The sequence below is a fragment of the Tachyglossus aculeatus genome, chromosome 18 (assembly GCF_015852505.1).
Source record: "Tachyglossus aculeatus isolate mTacAcu1 chromosome 18, mTacAcu1.pri, whole genome shotgun sequence".
Taxonomy (NCBI): domain Eukaryota; kingdom Metazoa; phylum Chordata; class Mammalia; order Monotremata; family Tachyglossidae; genus Tachyglossus; species Tachyglossus aculeatus.
Genome location: NC_052083.1, coordinates 39,892,092 through 39,915,780, shown reverse-complemented (window position 1 = coordinate 39,915,780; position 23,689 = coordinate 39,892,092). Strand labels below are relative to the sequence as shown.

Sequence of the window (23,689 nt, the reverse complement as noted above, 5' to 3'; positions counted from 1 at the left end):
GCGCTCAATAAATACGATCGATCGATTGATTGATTGATCCCAGACGGTGTCACGTGCCTGAGCTTCCCCGACGCCCGCGGGCAGACGGGCGGGCGGGCGGGCCTACCTGTGATCTTGTCCCGGACCAGCTTGCAGGACTCGATCTCGCCGATGCTGCCGAACAGGCTGCGGAACTCCTCCTGCGTCATGTTCTGGGGCAGGTAGTTGACGATGAGGTTGGTTTTGCTGTCGTCGGTGGCCGCCCCGGTCTGCATCGGGGAGGGGCAGTTCCGGCTGTTGCTGGATGGGCCGTTGGCCGTGTTGGACGTGGGGCCATTGGACACTTGAGGCTCCATGGTGCTAATTATCTGAACGGAGAGCGACAGAGAGGCTGAGATACCACGTCCACAGAGCGCCGCGGCGGTCAACCCCTCACCCCCTGAGCTCCCCCATCCCGGGGACCCCCATGCCCGGAAACACGGTCATCAAACGCCCCCAACTCGCGATCGAGCCTGAGGATTCGGCAGACGTGTCCACGTCTGTAGTTGATTTATTTATACTAATGCCCGTCTCCCCCCTCTAGGCCCTAAGCTCACTGTGGGCAGGGAATGTGTCTGGTTTTTTGTAATACGGTACTCTTCCAAGTGCTTAGTACAGGCCTCTGCACACAGTAAGAAGAAGTAAGAGAAGCAGCGTGGCTCAGTGGAAATAATAATAATAATAATAATAATAATTGGCATTTGTTAAAGCGCTTACTATGTGCAAAGCACTGTTCTAAGCGCTGGGGAGGATACAGGCTGATCAGGTTGTCCCACGTGGGGCTCACAGTCTTCATCCCCATTTTACAGATGAGGGCCCAGAGAAGTTAAGGGACTTGCCCAAGATCACACAGCAGACATGTGGCGGAGGCGGCATTCGAACCCATTACCTCTGACTCCAGAGCCCATGCTCTTTTCCACTGAGCCACGTTGGAAAGGGCCGGGCTTTGGAGTCAGAGGTCATGGGTTCAAATGCCGGCTCTGCACACTGTCAGCTGGGTGACGTTGGGCAAGCCACTTAGCTTCTCTGTGTCTCAGTTACCTCATCTGTAAAATGGGGATGAAAACTGTGAGCCCCCCACGGGACAACCTGATCACCTTGTAACCTCCCAGTGCTCAGAACAGTGCTTTGCACACAGTAAGCGTTTAATAAATGCCATTATTAAGTAAGCGCTCAATAAGTACGACTGCCTGATTGACTGACTGACTGGCGGGGTTCGTTCCCGTAAACTGGTTAACGAAGAGCTAATTCCTGTTTTCGGGACACGGTCCCTCTCAGAGCTGTACGCTCAATTCCCACTGCCCAAATGATAATTAAAACAGAAAGTCCGAATAGTTGGGGGGAAAATCATGCTTTCAGGAAGACGACAGAGCCGAGTGCTGTGTGGCCGGGGGAGGAACGGCCTGGGGGTGGATTTTCCACGTCCCGGGACCAGTTAGGAGAGGCGGGCAGGCACACGCGGAATGGTCCGAGGCTCCGGGTCGAGGCAGAGCACCAACCCCTGCCCCAAGCAGGCACCCAGTATAGCCCACGGCCTAGTGGGAAAAGCCTGGGCCTGGGACCCGGGGGACCTGGGTTCTAATCCCGGCTCTGCCGCTTGTTTGCTGTGTGTCATTTAACTTCTCTGTGCCTCAGTTTCCTCAACTGTAACATAGGGATTCAATACCTGTCCCCCCTTCTACTACTACTACTAATAATAATGACGGCATTTATTAAGCGCTTACTATGTGCAAAGCACTGTTCTAAGCGCTGGGGAGGTTACACGGTGATCAGGTTGTCCCACTGGGGGCTCACAGTCTTCATCCCCATTTTCCAGATGAGGGAACTGAGGCCCGGAGAAGTGAAGCGACTCGCCCAAAGTCACCCAGCTGACAACTGGTGGAGCCGGGATTTGAACCCATGACCTCAGACTCCAAAGCCCGGGCTCTTTTCCACTGAGCCACGCTGCTTCCCCCTACTAAGACTGTGGGCCCCTTGTGGGGCAGGGACTGTGTCCAATCTGATTAATTTGTATCTACCCCCGAGTTTAGAACGGTGCTTGGCACATACTAAGTGCTTAACGAATATCATAATACAGACAAGAGGCATTGTGGCCTGCTGAGCGGAGCAAAGGACTGGGAGTAAGGAGACATGGGCTCTAATCCTAGGGTTTTCAAGCACGCCTGTTTCTTCCCATCCTAAAAAAAAAACAAAAAACCCCTCCCTTGACCCCTCGGCACCCTCAAGTTATCTCTCCGTCTCACCTCAAGCGAGTCCCTTACATCCGCTGCCTCCACTTCCTCTTCTCCAATTCTCTCCTTGAACCCCTGCAAATTAGCTCCCGCCTCCTTCACTCCACGGAAACTGCCCTCTCTAAGGTCACCAACCATCTCCTTCTTGCCAAAGCCAATGGCCTCTACTCCGTTCTACTGCTCCTTGACTTCTCTGCTGCCTATTCATTCATTCAGCTGTATTTATTGAGCGCTTACTGTGACACTGTCGACCACCCCCTTCTCCTGGAAACACTATCCAATTTTGGCTTCTATGATACCGTGCTTTTCTGGTTCTCCTCCTATCTCTCTGGCCGCTCATTCTCAATCTCCACCTCTGCCTCCCACCCCCTAATAGTGGGAGCCTCTCAAGGCTCAGGTCTGGGTCCCCTTCTAATTCTCCATCTACACCCACTCCCTTGGAGAACTCATTCGATTCCCCGGCTTCAACTATCACCTCTAAGGGGTTGATTCTGAAATCTACCTCTCCAGCCCTGACTTAATCAATCAATCATATTTATTGAGAGCTTACGGTGTGCACATCACTGTGCTAAGCGCTTGGGAGAGTACAAAATAACACAATTGGTAAAACACGTTATCTGCCGCCCAACGAGCTTACAGCTCAGGGAGAGAGACACTAATATAAATAAATTACAGATATGGACATTAATGCTGCGGAGCTGAGGAGTGAATGAAGGGAGCGAATTGGGGTGGCAGAGAAGGGTGTGGGAGAAGAGGAAATTAGGGCTCAGTCAGGGAAAGCCTCTTGGAGGAGATAGGCCTTCAATTAAGGCTCTGAAGGCGGGGAGGATAATTGTTGGATATAAAGAGGGAGGGCATTCCAGGCCAGAGGCAGGATGTGGGCGAGAGGTTGGCGGCGAGATGCACGAAATCAAGGTACAGTGAACAGATTGGGATTTTTGAAGAAAAATGATCCGAGCAGCAGAGTGAAGTATGAACTGGAGTGTGGAGAGGCAGGAGGCAGGGAGGTCAGCCATGAGGCTGGTACGGTAATCAGGGTGGGAGAGGATAACTGCCTGGACTAACATGGTGGCAGTTCACCCCTCTTCTGACCTCCCTCTCTCCTTCTTTCGCATTTCCTCCTGCCTTTAAGACATCGCTACTTGGATTGCCCACCAACTCCTTACACTGAACAAGTCCAAAACAGAACTCCTCATCTTCTCAGGGAAGCTCTATCCTCCCCAAGACGTTCCCACAACTGTAGACAACACCACTATCCTTCCGGTCTCAAAAGCTCTAAGCCTTGGCATTATCCTTCACTCATAATAATGACGGTATTTGCTAAGCGCTTGCTATGTGCAAAGCACTGTTCTAAGCGCTGGGGGGGGGATACGAGGTGATCAGGTTGTCCCACGTGGGGCTCACAATCTTAATCCCCATTTTCCAGATGAGGGCTCTGAGGCCCAGAGAAGTGACTTGCCCAAAGTCACACAGCTGACAATTGGCGGAGCCAGGATTTGAATCCATGACCTCTAACTCCAAAGCCCATGCTCTTTCCACTGAGCCATGCTGCTTCTCTCTAATTGGACCCACATATTCAGTCTGCCAAATCTTGTCGGTTCTATCTTTGCGACATCTCTAAACCCTGCCCCCTTCCTCTCCATCCAAACTGCTACCGCGTTGATCCGAGCACTCATCCCAACCCTGGCTCCTGTCTCTCCCCTCTCACAGTGCTCTGCACATAGTAAGCGCTCAATAAATACGATTGATGATGACGATGATGATCTCCCCTTCTCCTCAAGAACCTCCAGTGGTTGGCTAACCATCACCGCATCGAACGGAAACTCCTCTCCATCCACTTTAAGGCCCTCAACCAGCTCTCCCCGTCCTTCCTTATCTCGCTGATCTACTACAACCCAGCCTGCGTACTACACTCCTCCAAATGCCAACCTACTCTCTGTTCCTTGATCTCGCCTGTCTCAGGGCCTCTCTCGGGCCTGGAACTCAGAGCGCTCCTCTTCCCATTGTCAAAGCCCTACTGAAGTCACATCTCCTCCAAGAAGCCTTCCCTCCCTTGGCCCTCCCTTCTGCATCACCTGGTCACTTGGGTCTGTACTCCTAAAGCCCTTTGATAATCAGCCCTCTCTCGGCCCCACAGCACTTACAACGCATCTCCATTAGTAATTTACTTTAATGTGCTTTATTTTAACACGGGCAGGTCCGGGGAACGTTTGGACGGATTCCAGACCATGAGGGTGGGTGAATCTCATCCTCTAATCTGTAAATGCGCCATGGGCGGGGATCCTGTCTACCAGCTCCATTGTATTGTTGTCTCCCCAGGGCTTAGTACAGTGCTCTCCTCACAGTCAGCGCTCAATAAATTCCATGGATTGACTGATGGATCCTAGCATTGCCACTTAATAATGATGACGGTATTTGTTAAGCGCTTACTATGTGCAAAGCACTGTTCTAAGCGCTGGGAAGGTTATAAGGTGATCAGGTTGTCCCTGGGGGGGCTCAAAGTTTTAATCCACATTTTACAGATGAGGTAACTGAGGCACAGAGAAGTTGTGACTTGCCCAAAGTCACACAGCTGACAGTTGGCGGAGCTGGGATTTGAACCTATGACCTCTGACTCCAAAGCCCGGGCTCTTTCTACTGAGCCACGCTGCCTGCTGCCTGACCTTGGGGAAGCGGCTTAACTTTTCTGGGCTTCGCTTTTTCCCACTGTACGCCCCGTGTGGGACAGGGACAGTGTCTGACTGTATCAACCTCAGCACTTCATACAGTGCTTGTTACAAAGTAAACGTCTAACAAATACTACAATAATAATTACAACTATCATTATTATTACAATTGTTATTACATAAGGGGCATATGCAGCAGTAGGTAGAGCACCACAACGGGCGTCTGTCATGTCCACAGAGCCGTGAGAGAGCAAGGAGGGAGAGCTGGGGTGAAGTGAGAGAAGAGAGCGGACGGGAGAAGGAGCACAGACCCGGCTTTTGCTCTCGGGACGCCTAGTCGCCTCTTGGATCTGTGGGCAGAGGGTGGGGACTGTGTCTGATCCGACTGGATCAATCAATCAGTCAATCGTATTTATTGAGCGCTTACTGTGTGCAGAGCACTGTACTAAGCGCTTGGGAAGTACAAGTTGGCAACATATAGAGACAGTCCCTACCCAACAGTGGGCTGGATCGTAGCTATCTCAGCACTTAGCACGTAGCGAGCGCTTATCAGCTCCCACGGTCCGCAGCTCAAGTCCCTTCTTGCTCCAACTGAGGCCGGAGAGCCCCACCTTTTGAGCAGCGGGGGTCCTCTCCCCCTCCCAAATTCAAACGGGCCAACCCCACCCAATCGGGAGACACTCCCATGGCAGAACGACCTCTGATGGGTGCTTCTCTCACCCTGGGGGCTCCCCCATGCTCGCAGACCATGTAATGGGGCTGCCCCCGTTGGCTTGGGGATTCCCGACAAGTCCAGGTCACGGATCCAGCCCGCTTGCGACCTTCCTTGCAGGGGAGTGTGCCTGGCTCCATGAAGAGGGGGTCGGGGGGGATGGTCCAAACTGGCCCATGGCCGGAACAGCAGGGAAGCCGGACCCCCCCACCCCCCGCAGTTTCCTAGGTGACCAGACACATTCCAACCCAATCAGGGAGCTCCAGGCAGGCTCATCCTGGGTTCCCTATTATTATTATTATACCATTATTATTATTATTATTATTATAATACATTCCAACCCAATCAGGGAGCTCCAGGCAGGCTCATCCTGTGTTCCCCATTATTATTATTATACCATTATTCTTATTATTATTATTATTATACATTCCAACCCAATCAGGGAGCTCCAGGCAGGCTCATCCTGTGTTCCTTATTATTATTATTATTATTATTATTATTATTATTATTATTCTTCCCCACAGGTCACCAGCCCCGACTCGGCCAGGCCAGCCAGTGGCCCCAGGAGGGGCTGCGACTCCGGGAATGTTCAGGCAAGGTCCAACCCCCAAGCCCCTTCCTCCTCCTCCTCCTTCAGAAAAATCAGTCCATCGAGGATATTTACTGAGTGCCTCCCGAGGGCAGGGCACTGTACTCAAGCGCCGAGGAAACTGCAATAGAGTTAGACGCACACAACCTAACGAAAGCCGAAAGTCAGCCATCCCCGAGGAAGGGAGTGGAGAGGGTGAATGCAAAAATCTCCTCGGTCTCCAGAGTCGGAGCGGGGCACGGTCAGAACAAAGAACCCGTCTTCCCCACAGCGGGGTGGGCGTGGGGAATCCGTTCCCACAGGGAGCTGGGCAGGTGGAAATTCCGGCAGGTCTGGGTCTGGCTTGGAAAGATCCCGGACCGGGTGGGCAGGTGTCCAGGAGGGTGACCAGGACACGGGCCCTCTCGGTGTCCTGCCGCCCCTATAGAGGCAGAGTCCTGGGCTGGATGGGCCAGCAACGGGGGAGGGTGACCCACTGCTGGCGGTGTCCACGTGCCCACGACTCTACAGCGGGAAGCGAAGGCCATATAGTAACAGTAAAAACAATCACCGTGGTATATGTCAGGTGCTCACTTTGGGCCAAGCACTGTACTACGCACTGGGGTCCATACAGAATAACCAGTATTACCCTGGGGCTCACGGTCTAATAATAATAATAATAATAATAATAATAATAATAATAATAATAATAATGATGGCATTTATTAAGCGCTTACTATGTGCAAAGCACTGTTCTAAGCGCTGTTCTAAGTCTAAGGGGTAAGGGGAACAGGCATTTCACCCCCATTTTCCAGAGGAGGAAACTGAGGCCAGGAGTGAATAAGTGATATGCCCAAGGTCACCCAAGCAGGCAAAAGGAGAGCTTGGATGAGAACCCAGGTCCTCCAACTTCCAGTGCTCTTTCTCTTGGCCATGTCTACTCTACTCTGGTACAGTCTCTGCACACACAATAAACTCTAAACTCTTTGAGGGCAGGAATTCTGTCTTTTTTTTTTTTTATTCTCCCAAGTGCTCAATACAGTGCTCTGTGCACAGTGCTCCTTGAGGGCAGGGATCAGGTCTGCTAATTCTACTGTACTCTCCCAAGCGCTCGGTCCAGTGCTCAATAAAGACCATCGAGTGACTGACTGACCGGACCATTGGCAGCTCTCCCCCTACTGCAGGAAGTCATGGATTTAATAATAATAATAATAATAATGATGGCATTTATTAAACGCTTACTATGTGCAAAGCACTGTTCTAAGCGCTGGGGAGGTTACAAGGTGATCAGGTTGTCCCATGGGGGACGGCGGACTCCGAGGGCGGGGACCCCATTTTCCAGAGCAGGGACCTAGAAGAGGATCACACCTCCTCTTAACGTTAGGACGTTATCACCTGGATAATAATGATGACATTTGTTAAGCGCTTACTATGTGCGAAGCACTGTTCTAAGCGCTGTGGGGATACAAGGTGATCAGGTTGTCCCATGTGGGGCTCACAGTCTGAATCCCCATTTTACAGATGAGGTAACCGAGGCTCAGAGAAGTTAAGTGACTTGCCCGAGGTCACACAGCAGACATGTGGCGGGGGGCCGGGATTCGAACCCATGACCTCTGACTCCAAAGCCCGTGCTCTTTCCACCTGGATGTCCCGCTGGCACCGCAAACTGAAGACGTCCAAAACGGAACTCCTCGTCTTCCCACCTAAACCCTTCCCACCACTGTAGATGACTACCGGCCTCTGTCACGAGCCCACCACCTTGACGTTTTCCTCATCTCTCTCATTCGTTCAGTTCACTCATTCAATCATCATCATCATCAATCGTATTTATTGAGCGCTTACTATGTGCAGAGCACTGTACTAAGCGCTTGGGAAGTCCAACTTGGCAACGTCTAGAGACGGTCCCTACCCAACAGCGGGCTCACAGTCTAGAAGGGGGAGACAGAGAACAAAACCGAACATATCAACAAAATAAAATAAATAGAATAAATACAAATAAAATAAATAGAGCAATAAATAAATAAATAAATAAATACAAGTGCTGTGGGGTGGGGAAGGAGGTACTCGGTCACCAAATCCTGTCAGTTCTACCTTCGCAACGTTTCTAGAATCTGCCCATCCCTCTTCATCCCAACGGCCACCACGCTGATCCAAGCTCAACTCCTTCCCGGCCTAGACTGTTGCATCGGCCTCCTCGCTCATCTCCCTGCCTCCTGGAGGAGGGAAGCAGTCCATACTTTAATGAGGGCATTTATTAAGCGCTTACTATGTGCAAAGCACTGTTCTAAGCGCTGGGGAGGTTACAAGGCAATCCGGTTGTCCCACAGGGGGCTCACAGTCGTCTTAATCCCCATTTTCCAGATGAGGGCACTGAGGCCCAGAGAAGTGAGGTGACTTGCCCCAAGTCACCCAGCTGACAAGTGGCGGAGCTGGGATTCGAACCCATGACCTCTGACTCCAAAGCCCGCGCTCTGAGCTACGCTGCTTCTCTCTGCTGCCCGAATCATTTTCCTAAGAAGACGTGCAGTCCACATCTCCCCACTCACTCGATGGTACTTATCGAGCTGGTAAGTGACATAAGTGACATGATAAGTGAGAGTTCACCTCCTCCAGGAGGCCTTCCCAGACTGAGCCCCCTCCTTCCTCTCCCCCTCGTCCCCCTCTCCATCCCCCCCCATCTTACCTCCTTCCCTTCCCCACAGCACCTGTATATATGTATATATGGTTGTACATATTTATTACTCTATTTATTTTATTTGTACATATCTATTCTATTTATTTTATTTTGTTAGTATGTTTGGTTTTGTTCTCTGTCTCCCCCTTTTAGACTATGAGCCCACTGTTGGGTAGGGACTGTATATGTTGCCAATTTGTACTTCCCAAGCGCTTAGTACAGTGCTCTGCACATAGTAAGCGCTCAATAAATACGATTGATTGATTGAGCGCTTACTGGGTGCACAGCAGTTGTACTCCACACTTGGGAGAGGACAAAACGACAGACGGGGAGACACGGTCCCTGCCCGCGGTGAGCTTACGGTCTAGCAGGGTCAGCCGGGCATTGAAAGAAATTTCGAGTTAAACTCAAATCCTTTGTCTCCCCCTGAAAAACCCACCAAAGAGGAAAAAAAATTCCCAAGACCCCAAGACTTAATGCTCCGCTGCTCCATTCACGCTGAAACATCCCACAAAGCCCGAGAAGCAGTGTGGCCCAGTGGGAAGAAGAGAAGCGGCGTGGCTCGGTGGTAAGGGCGTGGGCTTTGGAGTCAGAGGTCACGGGTTCAAATCCTGGCTCTGCCACTTAATCATCATCATCATCAATCGTATTTATTGAGCGCTTACTGTGTGCAGAGCACTGTACTAAGCACTTGGGAAGCACAGATTGGCAACAAATAGAGACAGTCCCTACCCAACAGTGGGCTCACAGTCTAAAAGGGGGAGACAGAACAAAACCAAACGTGCTAACAAAATAAAATAAATAGAATAGATATGTACAAATAAAATAGAGTAATAAATATGTACAAACATATATACATATATACGGGTGCTGTGGGGAAGGGAAGGAGGTAAGATGGGGGGGATGGAGAGGGGGACGAGGGGGAGAGGAAGGAAGGGGCTCAGTCTGGGAAGGCCTCCTGGAGGAGGTGAGCTCTCAGCAGGGCCTTGAAGGGAAGAAGAGAGCTAGCACACTTGTCAGCTGTGTGACCCTGGGCAAGTCACTTAACTTCTCTGTGCCTCAGTTACCTCATCTGTAAAATGGGGATTAAGACTGTGAGCGCCCCATGGGACAACCTGATCATCTTGTACCTACCCCAGCGCTTAGAACAGTGCTTTGAACATAGTAAGTGCTTAATAAATGCCATCATTATTATTATTATTGTTATGTAGGTCCTAATTCCCTGGCTGAGGACTTACTGTGTGCAGAACACTGGACTGAATGCTTGGATCAGGGAATGATCAGAAGCTTCCTGGTCCCCAAAGGTCACCCCCCCGCCGCCCCCTCTACCCCAACCCGAATGCCTCACTCACCTGGCAGGGCCTAGCAGCCCCGGGCAGGGCTCTAGACTGTAAACTCCTTGTGGGCAGGGACTGCATCTGCCCACTCTGTTGTACTGTAATAATAATAATAATAATGATGCTATTTGTTAAGCGCTTACTATATGTCAAGCACTGTTCAAAGCGCTGGGTTAGATATCAGGTAATCGGGTTGGACACAGTCCCTTGTCCCACATTCGTTCAATCGTATTTATTGAGCGCTTACTGTGTGCAGAGCACTGTGCTAAGAGCTTGGGAAGTCCAAGTTGGCAACGTATAGAGATGGGCCCTACCCAACAGCGGGCTCACAGTCTAGAAGGGGGAGACAGAGAACAAAACAAAACGTATTAACAAAATAAAATAAATTGAACGTGTACAAATAAAATAGAGTAAATAAATAGAGCCACAGTTAAACCCCATTTTCCAGATGAGGTAACTGAGGCCCAGGGAATAATAATAATAATGATGGCATTTGTTAGGTGCTTACTATGTGCCAAGCACTCACTGTTCTAAGCGCTGGGGGGATACAAGGTAATCAGGTTGTCCCACGCGGGGCTCACAGTCTTAATCCCCATTTTACAGAGGAGGGAACTGAGGCCCAGAGAAGTGAAGTGACTTGCCCAAGGTCACACAGCAGACAAGTGGCGGAGCTGGGATTTGAACCCATGACCGCGCTCTATCCACTAAGCCATGCTGCCCAGCGAGGAGTTGGTGGTGGTGGGGGGGGGGGGTGATGCGGTGCTACTGAAAGGGTGTCACCATTTGTCCTAATTGGACCATCATAATAATATCCGCAATAATAGTAATAACTATGCCATTTGGTAAGCGCCTCTCAGGGGCCAACCACTGTGCTAGGCATTGGAGTAAATACAGGATAATCGGGTCGGACACAGTCCGTTTCACATGGTGCTCACGGTCTAAAGGGGGAGGGAGAACAGGTGATTCATTCCCATTTGACCGATGAGGACACTGACGCTCTGGGAAGTGGAATGACTTGCCCAAGGTCACCCAGTAGGACTGGGCTCGTTCCTCTTAGATGTCAGGAATGGGGTCTTCAGCATCCGTGCGCGGCCCCCTTGGTGCCCGGCAGTGGTGCCCACGGCCCCCGCCAGGCGCTCGGGGCACTGCTTAGTGTTTTACAGGCCACGGGCTCATGTCCTTGTTCTTTTTTTTTATTAGTCGGATTTTCCAGCACAATCTCCTTAGGAGCAAAGCCCCCCTCTTGAGAAATAAATACCCGAAACTCGAGATTTCCCGGTGTCCGAAAAAGCCCCTTGATCTCTGCCCGAGGGGCCAAGTCCCGGGGTCAGACCGGCCCGGCTCTCCAGGGCCCGCGAAGCTCAACCCCACCCCACAGTGTTTCGAGCCCCTGCAGACTAGGGCAAGTTAGCCGGGTGAATATGGCTCGTGAAGGATGATGATGATGATATTTGTTAAGCGCTTACTATGTGCCAATCACTGTTCTAAGCGCTGGAGGAGATACCAGGTAATCGGGTCGTTCCATGTGGGGCTCCCAGTCTCAATCCCCATTTTACAGATGAGGCGCAGAAGTCAAGGGACTTTTTCGACTGGGAGCCCACTGTTGGGTAGGGACTGTCCCTATATGTTGCCAATCTGTACATCCCAAGCGCTTAGTACAGTGCTCTGCACATAGTAAGCGCTCAATAAATACGACTGATGATGATGAAGGGACTTGCCCCAAGTCACACAGCTGATCGTCACCAGGATTTACTGAGTGCTTACTGTGGGATGAGCGCTGTACCGGGTGCTTGGGAGGATACGACGGAGGAAGTACACGTGGTCCCTGTCCTCGAGGAATTTCCAGTCTACTGCGTGCCGAGCACTGGACCGAGTGCTTGGGCGGTTATGACAGAGATGGTACACTTGATCCCTGCTTTCAAGGAGCTTACAATCTAGCAATTAGCAGACACCACTGTGGACCTGATCACCTTGTATCCTCCCCAGCGCTTAGAACAGTGCTTTGCACATAGTAAGCACTTAACAAATGCCATCATTATTATTATTATTATTATAGGGAAAGGGAGGGTCTCTTGCGGGGAGGGGGTCCTGGTTATCTAGCCCAGTCACCGGGAAACCAAAACGGGGGAAATCTGAAATTACCACCGCCCCTCTCCTCCCCAGAAACAGCGCTGCAGCCACTGAGAACACCCCCTAACCTGTCCCTAATTGCCAGAGTGGAAGAACGCTTTTTGAATTCATTCATTCGGTCGTATTTATTGAGCGCTTACTGTGTGCAGGGCATGTACTAAGCGCTTGGACAGTACAGTTCGGCAACAGATAGAGACGGTCCCTACCCAACAACGGGCTCACAGTCTAGAAGGGGGAGACAGGCAACAAGACAAGTAGGCAGGTGTCAGTACCATCAAAATAGATCAATCAGTCGTATTTATTGAGCGCTTACTGTGTGCAGAGCACTGTACTAGGCGCTTGTAATGAGATAATGAGAGGGAGGGAGGACTCTGAGGGAGGGAAGGACTCTGTAGTGCCCTCCTTGATGCTCGGTACAGTGCCCTCCCTGCTGCTCAACCCAACGCCCCAAACACAGTGGCACTCAGTAAATACCCCTGACTGATCCATCAACAAGTGGAGGAAAAGGTGCGTTCCAGGTTCATCTGGAACCAACAGGGCAAACAAACTCCTGGGGCTCCTCTATCCCCCCAACTCTACCCCTTCCACCAATCAATCAATCAATCATTCGTATTTATTGAGCGCTTACTGTGTGCAGAGCACTGTACTAAGCGCTTGGGAAGTCCAAGTTGGCAACATACAGAGGCAGTCCCTACCCAACAGTGGGCTCACAGTCTAAAAGGGGGAGACAGAGAACAAAACCAAACATACTAACAAAATAAAATAAATGGAATAGATATGATCAAGTAAAATAAATAAATAAAATAAATACCACCAGACAGCCACCGCCGGCCGCGGGGTCTTTGGATTCTCTGACCAAGGTGTCACCACCACTACTGGCTCACTGTACTAAGCGCTAGGGAGGGGCAAGGTCTAGAGTTCGGGTCCAGGAACACGCCCGCTAATTCTGTTGTACTCTCCCAAGTGCTTAGTGCAGTGTTCTGCAAATAGTAATCGCTCAATAAATACCACTAATTGACCGACTGGGGATGAACAATACAAAAAAGTTGGAAGACATGATCCTTGCCCACAAGGAGCTTAGAATCTACAGGAGGAGACAGACGTTAAAATAAATTACAGGGAGGAGAAATGGCAGTCTAAGGTGATGGATGTATGTGCTGTGGGGCTGGGGTAAGTATCAAAGTGTGGAAGGGGTTCACAGCCGGGTGCAGCGTCGACGCAGAGGGGAGGGGAAATGAGGGCTTAGTCGGAGGGGGAATGAGGGCTTAGTCGGGGAAGACCTTCTGGAAATGTGATTTTTCGAAGGGCTTTGAAGGTGGGGAGAGTGGAGGTCTGTCAGATATGAAAGGAAAGGGAGTTCAGACCCGAAGGAGCCTGTGGGAAAGGGGTCGGCGGCAAGACGGATAAGCTTGAGATTCAGCGGGTGGGTTGGCGTTAGAGGAGCGAAGTGAGCATGCTGGGTTGTAGTAGGAGAGCAGCCAGGTGAGGAAGGAGGGGGCAGGATGATTGAGCGCTTTACAGCCAATGGTGGGGAATTTTTGATTGATGTGGAGATGGATGGGCAGCCACTGGGGATTTTGGAAGAGTGGGAAAATACAGACCGGAGGGTTATTTCAGAAAAATGATCTGGGCACTGGAGTGAAATCTGCACTGAAACGGGGAGAGACAGGAGGCAGGGAGGTCAGCAAGGAGGCCGAGGCAGTAATCACGGTGGGAGAGGATAAGAGCTTGGATCGGCATGGTAGCAGTTTGGATGGCGAAGAAAGGGCGGATTCCAGAGATGTTGGGACGGTAGGATGGCCAGGATTTGGTGACACGCTGAATACATGGGTTGAATGAGAGAGATGAGTTGAAGACAATGCCAAGGTTTGGGGCTTGTGAGACAGGGAGGATAGTGGTGCTGTCTACAGCGATGGGGAAGTCGGTTGGGAGGGAAGAGCTTGGTTGGGAAGATGAGGAGTCAGAAGACCCGCATTCAAGTCCCAGCTGTGCCCCCGGCCTGCTCTGGGAGCTTAACTTTACGGTTAAACCAGTCACTTTAACCTCTCGGTTTCCTCATCTGTAGAATGGGCATAACGATACCAGCCCCTCCTCACCTCACTGGGGAGCTGTGCAAAAAAAAGCAACATCAGGAAGGTGAAAGCACTTCTGGAGAAATGAAAGTGCCGGGTAGGTTGAAGGGGTTGCCGCTGTTATTAAAGTATCAGGTGAACATAAAGAAGATATGTCAAAAATCTGCAGGATTCGTTGAGCACTGAACAAATAATAATAACAATAATCATAATAATCGTGGTATTTGTTAAGCGTTTGCTACCTGCCGAGCACTTTTCTAAGCACTAGGGTAGATACAAGGCAATCAGGTTGGACGCAGTCTCGGTCCCACGTGCGGCTCAGGGTCTTAATCCCCGTTATATAGATGAGGTAACTGAGGTCCAGAGAAGCGAAGTGACTTGTCCAAGGTCACCCAGCAGGCAAGTGGCAGAGCCGGAATTAGAATCCAGGTCCTTCTCGCTCCCAGGCCCATGTGCTATCCATTAGGTTATCTCTCCTCTGCCGCTAATCTCCTCACCGTGCCTCCTTCTTGCCTGTCCTGCCATCGACCCCCGGCCTGGAATGCCCTCCCTCCGCACGGCCGCCAAGCTCGCTCTCTTCCTCCCTTCAAGGCCCTACTGAGAGCTCACCTCCTCCAGGAGGCCTTCCCAGACTGAGCCCCCTCTTTCCTCTCCCCCTCCTCCATCCCCCTTGCCTTCCTTCCCCTCCCCACAGCACCTGTATATATGTATGTACGCATTTATTACTCTACTTTATTAAGATGTTTGTTTTGTTCTCTGTCTCCCCCTTCTAGACTGTGAGCCCACTGATGGGTAGGGACTGTCTCTCTATGTTGTCAACTTGTACTTCCCAAGCGCTTCGTACGCATTTATTACTCGATTTATTTTATTGAGATGTTTTGTTTTGTTCTCTGTCTCCCCCTTCTAGACTGTGAGCCCACTGTTGGGTAGGGACCGTCTCTCTATGTTGCCAACTTGGACTTCCCAAGCGCTTGGTCCAGTGCGCCGCACACAGTAAGCGCTCAATCAATACGATTGAATGAATTAGGTTATATGTTGCTTCTCTGGAAGAGTGCAAAGTGCTTGGGGGAGGCAACGGACAGAAGTCCCTGCCTTCAAGAAGTTTAAAGTCTAGTGGGGAGAGAGAGAGACGCTGAAATAACGGTCTGATTGGAGACCAGAAATGAAACGCGGCTGGGGGGGTGAGTGCTAAAGCGGTGGGGAGTGCCAGGCAATGCGTGCTGGAGGGAACTAGGTTTTAGCACAGTTTTGCCCTCTAAATGGGCAGTGCAGCGCCGACTTAGCCCCCAGGCATCGGTGTCCCTCCCCCGGCCAGATTCCTGTTCCCGAGGGAGGAGAAGTTTGGGAGGAGTGGGAAGCCAAGCCAACCCTTTCTTCTAACGGGGCGATAGAGGAGGTGGGGGGGAGAGAGAGAGTGTGAGTGTGTGTGTGTGTGTCCATCTTTCTGCCCCACAGACATGCCCTCCTCAAGCAGAAACTGGCAGAAACCGGGCGGCTGCTCGGGGCTCCAGGATGATGATGATGATGGCATTTATTAAGCGCTTACTATGTACAGGGTACTGTCCTAAGCGCTGGGGAGGTTACAAGGTGATCAAGCTGTCCCACGGGGGGCTCACGGTCTTAATCCCCATTTTCCAGATGACGGAACTGAGGCACAGAGAAGCTAAGTGACTTGCCCAAAGTCACACAGCTGTTGACAATTGGCAGAGCTGGGATTTGAACCCATGACTTCTGACTCAAAAGCCCGGGCTCTTTCCGCTAAAGCCATGCTGCTCCTCCAAGATGCCTGCTTCCAGGCATGATCCCGCACAGAGCCAAGCCCCGGGGCCTGCTGTCCCTCGGGCGCATGGGGTCGAAATTCTCACCCCGATAATAATAATAATAGTGGTATTTGTTAAAGCGTTTACTATGTGCCAGGTGCTGTACTAAGCACTGAGGTGGATGCAAGCAAATTGGGTGGGACACAGTCCCTGTCCCACATGGGGCTCACAGTCTTAAATCCCCGCTTTACAGATGAGGGAAGTGAGGCCCAGAGAAGTGAAGTGACTTGCCCAAGGTCACCCAGCAGACAAGTGGTGGGGCCGGGATTAGAACCCAGGTCCTTCCAACTCCCAGGCCTGTGCCCTATCCAATTCATTCATTCATTCATTCAATCATATTTATTGAGAGCTTACTGTGTGCAGAGCACTGTACTAAGCGCTTGGAAAGTACAAGTCGGCAACATACAGACATGGTCCCTACCCAACAGCGGGCTCACAGTCTAGAAGGGGGAGACAGAGAACAAAAGAAAACGTATCAACAAAATAAAATAAATAGAATAAATGTGTACAAGCAAAATAAATAAATGAACAGAGTAATAAATATGTGCAAACATATACATATATACAGGCGCTGTGGGGAGAGGAAGGAGGCAAGACCTGGGGGACGGGGAGGGGGTTCGTGGCTCAATGGAAAGAGCCCGGGATTTGGAGTCAGAGGTCATGGGTTCAAATCCCACCTTCGCCACATGTCTGCCACGAACCCCCTGACCATCCCCCCCATCCCACCTCCTTCCGCCCCCCACAGCACCTGTATATATGTTTGTACAGAACATAGTACTGCACTCACTTCTTTCCAAATCCAAACGATTGATTCAGTCCAATCTTCTTACTCTGGGTGTTGCACTTCCAATAGGCCACACTGTGTCTCTGAAAACACTCCCAGCACCATCCAACCTCTACCTGCAGTCACGGGGCTCTGGGCCCCCAAACGCTTCTTCACCTGGTCGATTTGGGGGACGGGGGGGACACGTAGCGAGCGAAACACGAGCGAAACTCCGGGTGGGCAAGCGAGAAGTATGCAAGCCATGTGCAAAACGCCCAGCGTGCTAGTGAGGCATGTGCAAACCATGTGCAAAACTCTGGTGTGCTAGTGAGGTGTTTGTAAACCTTCTAGACTGTGAGCCCACTGTTGGGTAGGGACCGTCTCTATATGTTGCCAACTTGTACTTCCCAAGCGCTTAGTACAGTGCTCTGCACACAGTAAGCGCTCAATAAATGCGATTGATTGTAAACCACATGCAAAACACCCAGTGTGCAAAACAGTGAACCTCTAGACTGTAAGTTCGTTATGGATAGGGAACGCTTCTGCTAATTCTTTTGTATTGGATTCTCCCAAGAGCTTAATACAGTGCTCGGCACACAGTAAGCGTTCAGTGGAGTAAAAAGGCACTGGATTTTGAACGTGCTGACACTAATTTTCCATTCCAACAGGCAACAGTGAACGAGATTTCTTGTTGCAATGCAATTTCCAGAAGGAAAGAGCACTTAAAATAAAAGCCCCACCACTTATCACTAGCAGCAGACTCACTTGCGTGCATTGTCAGAAGCCTCACTATCACTCACTAATTAATCTTCCCTCCAGGGAAGGGTACCGGATGACTAGAATGAATTTTCTAAATTTTCACGGAAAAAGAGTTTGTGTTTGTGTGTGTGACAGAGCGAAAGGGAGAGAGAGAAAAAACACAAGTTTGCCAGCCAAGCCATCCCATCCTGACATCCATTTTCTGTAGTAGTAGTAGTAATAATAATAATATTAATAATAATAATAATAATAATAATAATAATGTGATATTTCAAAGCCCTATGCCCCAAACACTGTACTAAGTACTATGGTAGATACAAGATACTCAGGTCTCACATGAGGCTCACAGTCTAAACAGGAGGAAGAAGAGGTGCTGAATCCCCATTTTACAGATGCACAGAGAAGTGAAGTGACTTGTCCCAGGTCACCCAGCAGACAAGAGGCAAAGTGGGATTACAACAGAGGTCCTTCTGATTCCCAGGCTCAGCAGGCCACTCTGCCTTCTGAGTCCCACCCCGTCCCTATAGCCAGGGAGAAGCCACCTCCTCCAGGAAGCCCTCCCCCCGGTTCATTGCCACCTGCTCAGCCTCATCCCAGTCTCTGAGTTCGTGATGAATTGTCTCCCCCTTCTACACTGTGAGCCCACTGTTGGGTAGGGACTGTCTCTATATGTTGCCAACTTGTACTTCCCAAGCGCTTAGTACAGTGCTCTGCACACAGTCAGCGCTCAATAAATATGATTGATTGATCTGTGACTCCCACAGGGGCAGGGCCCAGGCACCCTCTTTGCCGCTCCGTTTGTCCGGCTGGAGTGGAAGCCCAGGGAGGAGAGGGGCTCGGTCTTGTCTGCCCAGTGCCCCTCCAAGGCCACAGGTCAGGGGAAGATGACCACATCTTCACACAGGGGGAACATCTGGTGGACCTTTCCGGGCAACCTGCGGCCGCAGTCATCCACCGAGTGGGACCGGACGTGGCTGGGGCCAGGCCGCAGCGGGCACAGAGGTGGGGGAAGGAGTCGGTTGGTCCCCGGCAGGGCAAACGGGGACCCGGTGACCGCTCTTCCGCAGCCCAGGATGGGCCCCGCTGCCAGACTGCCGTGCCAAGACCGCAGCCCCCCAGCCCTCGCCCACTGGACGCCAGCGGCTCATGCCACAGAAACCCTGGCCGGGAGGCTGGCCCTCTGGGCTGCACTCAGGCTAAACGCACCCTGGGTGCTGTAACCTTGGGCGGGCAGGGAGCAGTGGAGAGGATCTGTACGGTGAACAGGGTGGCCGGACTGTGGGTCTGCATCGGCCCATCTGGCCCCCTGTGCCTGGGGGAGAGCCCGCTAATGGGGATGGCACCTTGCTCTCTGTGGGGCAGAAAGATGGACAGACACACACACACACTCCCCCCACCCCCCAGACAAAGCACCTGGCCAACTCAGATGCCACAATGGACTATCTAAGCATAAATTCTTCTTCATTTCGCTTCAGCCTACAGGGAAGAGCACAGGCCTGGGACTTATCCAGGGTTCTATCTACTGTGTGAAATGGCCTGCTGGGTGGCTGTGGGCAAGTCTTTTACCTTCTCTCTGCTTCAGTTTTCTCACCTGTAAAATGGGGCTATACCTGGTCTCCCTCCCCCTTAGACTGTGAGCCCTGTACAGGACAGGGATTGTGTCCGACCAGAGTATCTTGTATCTACACCAGCACTATGTGATGAGCACATAGGAAGGACTTACAAATACTACAGTTATTATTATTAATCTAGAAGCAGCTATCCCAGCAAAATCAGCATGAAGAGCAGGCAGCCTGAAGGGCAAATGGGTCCAACTTGAAGCTCCCGGGAACAGTGAGGGCTGGACGGACTCCAACGCCTGCCAGCAGGTCAACCGCAGCCCGAGCCTCGACTGTCCAGACAAGGGCAGCGAGGGCCGGACAGACCCCACCTCCTGCCAGCAGTAGCCCGAGACTTGTCTGTCCAGACAGCGACACTGAAGGCCGGGCAAACCCAACTTCTTGCCAGCACGGTGGCCGCAGCCCAAGCCCTGTCCGGCTAGAGAGACTTCCACCTCCCGCCAGCCCACTAGCCGCTGCCCGAGCCTCATCTGACCGGACGGGGCCAGCTCTTCCTCACGGGGTGGGAGAGAAGCCCTCCGACTGCAGACTGCAACTGAAACCAGAAAGGAGCGGCAGCCGGGCAGAAGCCGGCACTCACAGAGGGAGGGGTGGCCGGGCCAGGCTGGGGGAACACGAGGTCCAACGCTGCTGGCGGGACTCCGGCCCCAACAGTGGAACTGGGACGCTGAGCCAAACTGGGTCCTGGCTGCCCGTCTGGACAATTAGGGATGGACCACTCCACATCCCTGACTCTCCCCCAGCGATCCGGCATGGTTCACTCCACACTCCTGACTCTCCCTTCTCCATCCCTGACACTCCCACCCACTTGACTCTCCTCTCTCCATCCCTGACTCTCCCCCAGTGACCCAGCACAAACCAGCCAACATTCCCGACTCTCCCCTTTCCATCCCTGATTCTCTTCAGTGATCCAGCATGGACCCTCCAACACCCGACTCTCCTTTCTCCATCCCCGACTCTCGCCCAGTGACCCAGCACAGACCCTCCATCACCCCAACTCTCCCCCGGTGCCCCAGCATAAACCATCCAACACCCTTGACTCTCCCCTCCATAAACGAGCAACGGGCCATCCAACCCCCCCGCCCCCCGATTCTACACCACTGACCCAACATGAACGCTCTTCCACGGATCTGTCCAAGCTCTGTTGGACCTGCTCATGTTCCCAGTTGCCCGACTCCCTGTGGGAACGGATTCCTTGCGCTCATTTCCTGCTGTTTGTTCTGACCCCATCCCGCTCAGGCTCCAGCGGGCCCCCCGACCCCCTCAGTCTGTGACTTTCCAGGCTGGGACGTCTCCCCTGGTGATGATGGGCGCCTCCAGCCACTAAAATGACCTTTCGCCGGGAGCCTACATCAAACTGGGAGCTAAAGCAAAGTGGGTGGTGGGTGGGCCTATGAAATAAAACTTAATCGGGATTTTCAAAAACTAACAATTGTGTGCTGACTTGAGGAACCTGGTTCGGTATGGTACTGGGTGTCCCTGCTGTGTCCTGCAGCTGGACGCCTCCCCTGCGACCAGCGCCATTGCTTTTCTGGCCCTCAGCTGACCTGATGACCTCTCCAGTGCTCGGGCCCTGAAATCCACTCCCGGCCCCCGTCTCGTCGCTCACTCTCCTCTTAAACCTCCCCTCTGGCCACACATCCATTCAATCATATTTATTGAGCGCTTACTGTGTGCGAAGCACTGTACTAAGTGCTTGGGGGAGTACAATACAACAGCAGACACATTCCCCGCCCCACAGTGAGCTCACAGTCTACAGGGAGACAGACATTAATATACATAAATAAATAAATTACAGATATTCACATATGTGCTGTGGGGACGGGAGGAAGGATGAATGAACGGAGCAAGTCAGGGCGACGTAGTGATAATAATAATAATAATAATGGTATTTGTTAAGCGCTTACTATGTGCAAAGCACGGTTCTAAGCGCTGGGGAGGTTACAAGGTGATCAGGTTGTCCCACGTGGGGTTCATCATCATCATCATCAATCGTATTAATTGAGCGCTTACTGTGTGCACAGCACTGTACTAAGCGCTTGGGAAGTACAAATTGGCAACATACAGAGACAGTCCCCACCCAACAGTGGGCTCACAGTCTAAAAGTGGGCTCACAGTTTTAATCCCCGTTTTTTTACAGATGAGGCCCAGAGAAGTTAAGTGACTTGCCCAAAGTCACACAGCTGACAGTTGGCGGAGCCGAGATTTGAACCCATGACCTCTGACTCCAAAGCCCGGGCTCTTTCCACTGAGCCACACTGCTTCTCAAAACTGCTTCTCAAAACTGATTAAAACTGTGAGCCCTCCGTGGGACAGGGACTGTGCCCAACCCAGTTTGCTTGTATTCACCCCAGTGCTTAGTGCCTGACACATAGTAAGCACAGAGAAGTTGAGAGGAGGGCTTAGGGAAGGCTTCTCGGAGGGGATGGGCCTTCAATTAGACTTTGAAGTGGGGGAGAGCAATCATCTGACATGAAGAGGGAGGGCGTTCCAGGCCAGAGGCAGGATGTGGGCGAGTCGGTGGCGAAACAGGTGAGATCGAGGTACAGTGAGATTAGAATTAGAGGAACCAAGTGTGCGGGCTGGGTTGCTGTACTGGACTCCCAGATCTGACTCCAGAGCTTCCAATTTGGGCCCCCCTCCAGCCAGACAGGGCCTGGGGATCCACCCGGAGCCAAAAAGCACCCTCGGAGGCGGGTCCCCAGAGAGACTGACTGGCCTCCGTGGAAGATCCCAAGAGTTGGCCAGACTCTGATCCCACCTTCTTTTCCCAGGGGGGCCTAGGATAGGAGACGAGGAATTTCACCGGCCATCTCACGGCGACTCCCTCAGCGCCAAGTCATCCCTGAGTCCTCCCCTCTCGGCCACCACGGGCCCAGCCCGGTCTCCTCGCCCGCCCAAACTCATGTGCCAACGGGTTGGCAGCGATGGAACCACCTGGCTGGTAGCCCCAGTCCTGAGGCTCTGACTGGAAGCATCTTTTTGGCAAATGGTTGCTGTTCTTGTTGAACAACTCCAGTGATCAGGGGGTTGATGCCCTGGTTCAGGAGCTCCTGGTGTTCAGTGTCCTCGTGCCGGCACTATCGTGATCGAGTCCTCAGTCGATCGATGGTATGTCTTGAGCACTTACTACGTGCAGAGCACTGTACTAAGCATTTGGAAGAGTACGATATAACAAAAAATGATGATGATGATAGTGGCATTTGATAACTGCTCTAAGCGCTGGGGTAGATACAAGCTAATCGGGTTGTCTCACGTGGGGCTCACAGGCTTAATCCTCCTTTTACAGAGGAGGTAACTGAGGCACAGAGAAGCTAAGTGGCTCGCCCAAGGTCACGCGGCCGACAAGTGGCGGAGCCGGGATTAGAACCCATGACCTCTGACTCCCAACTCCATTAAGCCAAGCCCACAGTCTAGAAGGGAGAGGCGGACACTAATATAAATTATCATATATTCATTCATTCAATCATATTTATTGAGCGCTGACTGTGTGCAGGGCACTGTACTAAGCGCTCGGGAAGTGCAAGTTGGCAACATATAAAGACGGTCCCTACCCAACAGTGGGCTCACAGTCTAGGAGGGGGAGACAGGGAACAAAACAAAACATATTAACAAAATAAAATAAGTAGAATAAAAGATATGTACATAAGTGCTGTGGGGTTGAGGGTGGGGCAAGTAGCTAATATCCAAAGGTCATAGCCGAAGGGCATGATAATAATAATAACAATAATAATGTTATTTGTTAAGTGAGTCGGGCTCGGGAAAGTTGGGGAAAGGGGCCGGATTCCTGTCTCTTTGCATAGACTGAGCCCTTTCCTTCCTCTCCCCCTATATGTTTGTACATATTTATTACTCTATTTTATTTGTACGTATCTATTCTATTTATTTTATTTTGTTAGTATGTTTGGTTTTGTTCTCTGTCTCCCCCTTTTAGACTGTGAGCCCACTGTTGGGTAGGGACTGTCTCTATATGTTGCCAATTTGGACTTCCCAAGCACTTAGTACAGTGCTCTGCACATAGTAAGCGCTCAATAAATACGATTGATGATGATGATGATGATGCTTACGATGAGCCAAGCACTGTTCTAAGCGCTGGGATAGATACAAGGTAATGAGGTTGTCCCACGGGGGGCTCACAGTCTTAATCCTCATTTTACAGATGAGGGAACTGAGGCCCAGAGAAGTTAAGTGGCTCGCCCAAGGGCACACAGCTGACGGGTGGCGGAGCCAGGATTAGAACCCACGACCTCTGACTCCCAAATCTGTGCTCTTGAAACTACGCCGGGCGGCGATGACACGGAAGGGAGAGCGAGCTGGGGA

At 51.5% G+C, this 23,689-nt stretch overlaps 1 protein-coding gene across 6 annotated transcripts in view; it reads right to left on the bottom strand.

Moving 5' to 3' along the window:
- The window catches only part of ELAVL4 (ELAV like RNA binding protein 4), a 78,349-nt gene that overhangs the window by 28,991 nt on the left and 25,669 nt on the right, over positions 1-23,689 (bottom strand). For 4 of the 6 annotated variants that reach the window (XM_038760409.1, XM_038760411.1, XM_038760410.1 and 1 more), the window contains one exon: positions 107-347. In XM_038760409.1, the coding sequence (XP_038616337.1) occupies positions 107-347 (241 nt within the window). Of the gene's footprint in view, positions 1-106; positions 348-5,635; positions 5,783-23,689 lie in introns of those variants that run through there. The other 2 variants (XM_038760405.1, XM_038760406.1) reach the window with 2 other exon arrangements.